General features: G+C 36.1%; 1 protein-coding gene across 1 annotated transcript in view; it reads left to right on the plus strand.

The window, feature by feature from the left end:
* Nucleotides 1-1,046: 1,046 nt before the first annotated feature.
* The window catches only part of LOC137999502 (ubiquitin-conjugating enzyme E2 K-like), a 12,902-nt gene continuing 7,647 nt past the window's right edge, over nucleotides 1,047-6,301 (plus strand). Inside the window, exons 1-4 of the mRNA XM_068845279.1 lie at nucleotides 1,047-1,214; nucleotides 1,394-1,481; nucleotides 3,267-3,325; nucleotides 5,106-5,188. Coding sequence (XP_068701380.1) covers nucleotides 1,152-1,214; nucleotides 1,394-1,481; nucleotides 3,267-3,325; nucleotides 5,106-5,188 — 293 coding nt within the window. The 5' untranslated portion in view covers nucleotides 1,047-1,151. The remainder of the gene's footprint in view (nucleotides 1,215-1,393; nucleotides 1,482-3,266; nucleotides 3,326-5,105; nucleotides 5,189-6,301) is intronic.

Consider the following 6,301-nt stretch of genomic DNA (forward strand, 5'->3'; position numbering starts at 1 on the left):
AACAGCGGTGACAAACATCAGTTATAAACGCATCATTTGAAATTATCTTTTATTACACATAACATGAGAATTTTATTCCATAAAGCTCATTTGTACAAATCTATACGCTTTATTTTCACATGTGAAAAAGACCTATACAGCCAATCAGAATGGCGTACAGCTATTTCACATGTGAAAGTATAACCAATCAGCGATAGCGTAAAGGCGTTTCCATGCCAATCACTCGTGCATCTCGTGCAAATCGTGCAAATCGTGCAAATCGTACTTTGTTATTGAATTAAATTAAATTTGCATTTGGTTCTATTGTTAGTGAGTTTTTGTTTCTAATTCGCGTTCAGAAAACTATTTTAATGAAAATTCTCATGTTATGTGTAATAAAGAGTTTACGACATAGAAAGTGCTTTGTACGGGGTTTTATTCACTCGTTGTTTGTGTCAAAAACCCTCACTCGCTCGTTCCTCGCTCGTTCGGGTTTTTGACACAAACAACTCGTGCATAAAACCCCGTACGCCGCACTTTCTATGAAGTAAACTATTTATACTTGACGTCAAGGAAAATCTTCTTCATGATCATTTCAAATGATGCGTTTATATCTGATGTTTGTCACCACTGTTTGTGTGTTATTTCTGATAAATCAGGAAGTAACTCTGAAATATGAAGCCCTGGTGAACAACAGGATGGCAACATCAAGCTTCTGATGGTGATTTTCAGCAGTAGTCGCAAAATTGCTGAAAGTCGAGCGTACAAATGTACCTCTCCCCTCTTCAGAAGAATTTTGCTACATGTATTCTGACTAAGCTCTTTTTAAAGACATACATTTCCGTATTCTGACGTACTGGCCGTGGGGAAAATAACCGGGAAAATAATGAAATATTGAAAACGAAACTTCTGAATTTCCCTTTTGGTATACTTTGCTATGATACTCAAATGTATTGGTGTTATAATTGCCATGTGGAATTTTGAACGCTGATGAAAAAGCTTCTCGAAATCGAAACTAACCGCGGGGGACTGATCCCTTTCCCATAAGTCTGTGTGCACTTGAAACTTTCCCTTGACTTCCTGTTAATTTTGATCGGGAGAGGTGATGAGTGGGCTCGTTCTTGCTGCTGTTTGTGAGTGTTAATGCTTGCATCGATCAATAAATAGTAGAAATGTCAAATATTGCCATAAAGAGAGTTCAAAGGGAATTCAAGGAAGTCATTAACAGCGAAGAGGTTTGTGGATTCTGTTGGTGAAGTTTATGAGTTTGTCAAGTTTTGATTTCATGCCACTGTTGAAGGGTTTTTGCACCCACTAGTTATTTTTGTACCACTTCCTACTTGCAACCGCATGCGATTCTCACATTTTATTGGATGAAAACGTCATTTCTTCATTGAAGATGTGCTCTTTTTAGATCCTAAGGTGTAAAATAGAGTTGGTAGATGAGACTTACACGAGACTAAGGGGCGAAATAGCCGGCCCGCCTGACACCCCATTCGAAGGTATGTATTCGTTTTTCAGTTCAAACTTGCTTGGCGTGCGAATTAGATAGTAAAATCATCGAATCAAAAGCTTGAAAAGCTAATTAAAGGTGTGCTAAATCTTGTCTTCTTTTAATTGGCGATTATATTTTTTCGGGATCTTATTTGCATTTGTAACCAGGCAAATTCAATTGAGTGTCGTAATCACGACAAATTCAGATAACACATCATTCACAAGGCCAACAGCCGATTCTGTTGGTTTTGGGATGTGTTTACCAGTGAATGTCTTGTAAATGTTTGTATTAAATACCGTGAATTTTCAGTGGCTAATGGTTTTTAGCTGCAAATCACAGCAATATGTTATCCAAAATTGTTTAAAATGGGCCGGTGTGGTTTCTTTTTTTCGTTTTATAGTAGTTCATACGAAGGAAAATGGTTATAAAATAGGCTCCAAAGTAGGAGAGAATTTCATATGCTGACTTTTGTTTTATCCAAAGCCATTGCCTTGAGCACTGTTGGGAAAATGGAAGGAGTTACACGTATATTAATTGGTGGACTGGAGATGAGATTATAAATAGACCTCTTATGTAATGGCGGCCAAATAGAATATTCTTTTGTTTCAATGCTAAATCTCCATGCAAATGGGTGCAACAACCCCCAGCATTGGAGTTGTTGGTTCTACAGACGTTGGATTGTGTTGGCAGTTTGTGTGCAAACAGACACAACAACTCCCAACAATGTAGGACATGCACTATATTAGGGAAAGGAAAGAACCCATAAGACTTTGTAAACTTACAAAATTTGGTTGCCATGTTGTTTTCAACATGTTAATGCATTGCTATCTCCATGGAGACCATATTTAATGTGTGTGCGTGGCCCAACAATGTTGGAAGAGCTTTGCAAACGGATCCAACATCGTTGATCTGCGTTTTGGCAATCACGGAACAAAAAAAATGTTGAGAGTTTTTGGCTCCAAAGTTTGACCAGTTTCAAACTTTGCGCAACAACATGCAACAGGGTGTACAAACGGACACAACATGTAATATCCAACAATGTTGGGAGTTGTTGGCCAACAATGTTGCATTCGTTTGCACACAGCTTAATTTTTTTTTTCTAGTCTTGCTACCATCTTTAAAATTCAAAAGAATATTTATTCCAAAATGAGGGCATTAGGTCTTAGGTAGTATTAACATCAATATAAAAGAATGCAAAGTTGGTCGTCATTTACAGTATATGAAAGTGGTCTGTTATGTTGAATCTTTAGCTGTAGGAATTATGATTTTTTTAAAAATTGCAGACCCTATAAAATTTCAAAGCAGAAAATCCTTGATAAAGTCATTGTTTATGATTTCTAATTAAGTCATCAAATACTGTAGAGGTCACTTTTTTTACACAGTGTGACTTTAAAAATGTAAAAGAATTTGTGAAGCAATTTAAGGTTTTGTCCAAAAATGTTAATCCTTTTCTTGTGGATAATCAGGGAAATCCCCTGGAATATATCTGTCACAAAGTGAAAAATTATTTGATGGCAAAAAGGCTGATTAACTCACTCATTCTTTGAAATTTTTCAAATTTTAAAACCAACATTACACAAAGATTATTTTTATACGTCTCTGTTGGGTATTTGAAACCAACAGATGTACAAAAATATTATTCAAAGACTATTCAAAGATTTTTCCACACAGAGGGCTGGTGGGTGTGTTAGGCATTTATTCTTTCATTGTTATAATAGCTCTGTTACAATGCAAATCTCAATGCAAGTTTAGCTTATAGGCAAGTGTCATAATTTAATTTCCTAATTTTCAGGTGGAAAGTATCAGTTGGACATATTTATTCCCGATACATATCCCTTTAATCCACCAAAGGTAGGTCATGTATGTGAACATAAAAGTGTTGTTTCTTTGTCATGTATCCCATTGATTCAAGTTGAGTTTCCAATTCAAAATAATATAAGGAATGGTTTGGGACCCACGTTTTCAGCTGTGGAAAAGAATGCATAACATCATCTACAGCTGTAAGTGCTGTTTTCTTTGTTAAACACAACATCATCTTTGTTAATTTTTTTGAGCTTAAGTTATTGAGAGCAGAGCTTATTACACTGAAAGCATGGCAAGTCTGCTGTCAGTCCTTTAGGTTTAATTAATACGTGTTGGTGTAACAAGATCCTTTTATTTTGTTTGGTCAAGAGCAGTCTAATTGTATCCAAAATAGTTTATTGTACCCATCAGTGATCAAATGAATTGTACTGTGGCAACAACTGAGTTACAAGAATAACCATGTCATGAAACGTATTTCTGTTTTTGGTTTAAATAATCATATGCAAAATCTAAAACAAAGTGTAACAAAATTAATTAGAGTACATGTACAAAAAAGAGTACTCAAACCAAGGTAAAAGTTTTTTCACAACTTTTCCAGGTGTATTTTGAAAAGAAATTTATATGATCAGTTATTCTTCCCATGCGGTTCAGGATTAAGTTGATACATGTACACATAATATCGTCTAATTTCAAGAACTTTGAAAACATTAGGAAACTAGTTTCTTGGCGACAGGTGAAAGGACATTGGAGAAAATGGACTCCTTTCGCCAGTGGCAAGCAACTACTTTCCCATCCTTCCCATGGATGCCTTACACCTTGAACATCCCCCATTCAATAGTTGCATTTGAAAATTTGAAGGCAAGGCTTTTTAGAGCCTGCAGACCAGCTGTCGAGGACACATTGTCCATTCAGGACCTAAATAAACGACCTAACTCCCTCAGGAGTTCTTGTAGCTTAACGGGTAGAGCATCTGACTGGTGATACGGAGGTTGCATGTTCAAATCGTGCCCAGCCTCTGATTTTCAGTGTTCCTTTGACCGCATTGGACTCCACTCAGTCCTGTTCACATTATAAATTGATACATGTACTTACACATGTAATATCGTCCAATTTCAAGAACTTTAAAACATTAGGGAAGTAGTTGCTTGGCGACAGGTTAAAGGATATTGGAGACAATGGACTCCCTTTGCAGGTGACAAGCAACTACTTTCCTATCCTTCCCTCAGGCACATTACACCTGAAAGATTACTTACAGGTATTCCAATTTCTTATACTTATAAATAGAGGATATTACATGGCCGCGCAGGGAGACAAATTTTATCTTTGAGTGCTGAAAGTATCTCTCACTCATTCGCTTCACTCACTCGTGAGAGATACTTTCCGCACCAGAAGATAAAATTTGTATCCCCAACTGGCCATGTAATGTTCTTTTTAATATTGATGATATGCCTCTATTTAAAACAACTTGTTTTACTTATTTCCGAAATGATGAAAAAGTGGTAAAGCGCTAAAACATGCATGTAGTGTAAGATGAAGCAAGATATGAAAGTTATGAAAAATGTAAATGCAATATAAATGTTAATGTACCGGTAGTAGAGAATAATTGTATTAAAGCAAAAAAGTATCTTACATGTACAATGAAGAGGAAACTTGCGTTTTATTGGTTAATCGTGTTGATTACCATGACGACACCTATATTCTCACATGTGAAAGATAAAAATTATATGTTCACTGTGCACGGTGAAGTTATGATTTTTAAGTAAAAGGAGAAATCCTGGTATTTTATCATTGTCTATATAGTAAATGACTTTTTTACTTGCTGTTCAAGGTGAACTTCAAGACCAAGATATGGCATCCAAATATCAGTTCAGTAACTGGAGCAATCTGTTTGGACATATTAAAAGATCAATGGTATGGGTATGCACAGCTAAAACTTTGCATTTTCATTTGCAGGTTCAGTTGTGTTTAGGCAAGTTGGAATAGGCCTTATGCGTAATGACGTCCCACTAGCTAATTTCATCTGGACATGCAATACTCATCACACATGGGTTTTCTTCACAAGTTTGCTCCTTTAGGAGTTAGCTCATGCTAAAATTTAATTTTTAAGTTTGATTTTCGAATTCAAGGCTTGGTGGTGGAATTAGCTAGTCAGACGTCATCACGCATAAGGGCTATATTGTCATTGCAATTTGAATCCAAACTATTCTATGTCCATTTTTGCCCTAGCTGTTCGTGGGTTGAATAAATAATCATTTTATTGCTACAATGTATCTATTGGGTAACTTATGTTATCTACGTGTATCATCAGAACAAGATGTGAGTCTTGTCACAAACTACTTGTAAATTAAGGTCTCAGTAAAGGTAAATTTGGGCATCTCGCTCAAATTTCTTGTTTTTGCAAATCTTGAATCAGTGGCCTGTGAAGAATGTTTTCCCGGAGAAAAAATTCTGAAAAATTGACAGCTTAGCATGTAGTTAAATGCTGATTGGCTCAGCATAATTGGCTTTCAAGTGAGGGGCGGAATTATTCAGCGACGGTGAACTGCACTGTCTCGAAATCTTCAAGCTCGATTTGCTATGGCTTTATCTTGACCCCAAAATTACAACTTCTCACACCTTTCCCACGGGTTTTAAGATACCGCTACCAAATTTTCAGTTCTAATAGATTATTGTACTACCCCAAATATTGAGGAATTTTTTGTTTGTCTTCGCAGAGTGATTTTATGGCACTACTTCTGCCCAAATTATGTATGCAATGAAAGTTTCGCCTTGGTGCGTGACATTTCCTGCAATTCTTAACATATCAAAAATTCCTCACATGGTATTGGAGTGCATTCATCTGTGACTAAGATGCAACAAAGTGCAGATGTTTTTGCAATAAAGAGAAGGGGCAGGAACTTCTGCAGCAGACTCAGTCATTCTGAGTTTGAGGCCTCAAAACTGAAAGGCAATATTAAATACCAAAAGACTAAAACTTTATTCAAATTATTCAATTTATTTGCTTTAATATGATATATAGTTTGA

This window comes from Montipora foliosa, chromosome 4, assembly GCF_036669935.1.
Source record: "Montipora foliosa isolate CH-2021 chromosome 4, ASM3666993v2, whole genome shotgun sequence".
NCBI lineage: Eukaryota > Metazoa > Cnidaria > Anthozoa > Scleractinia > Acroporidae > Montipora > Montipora foliosa.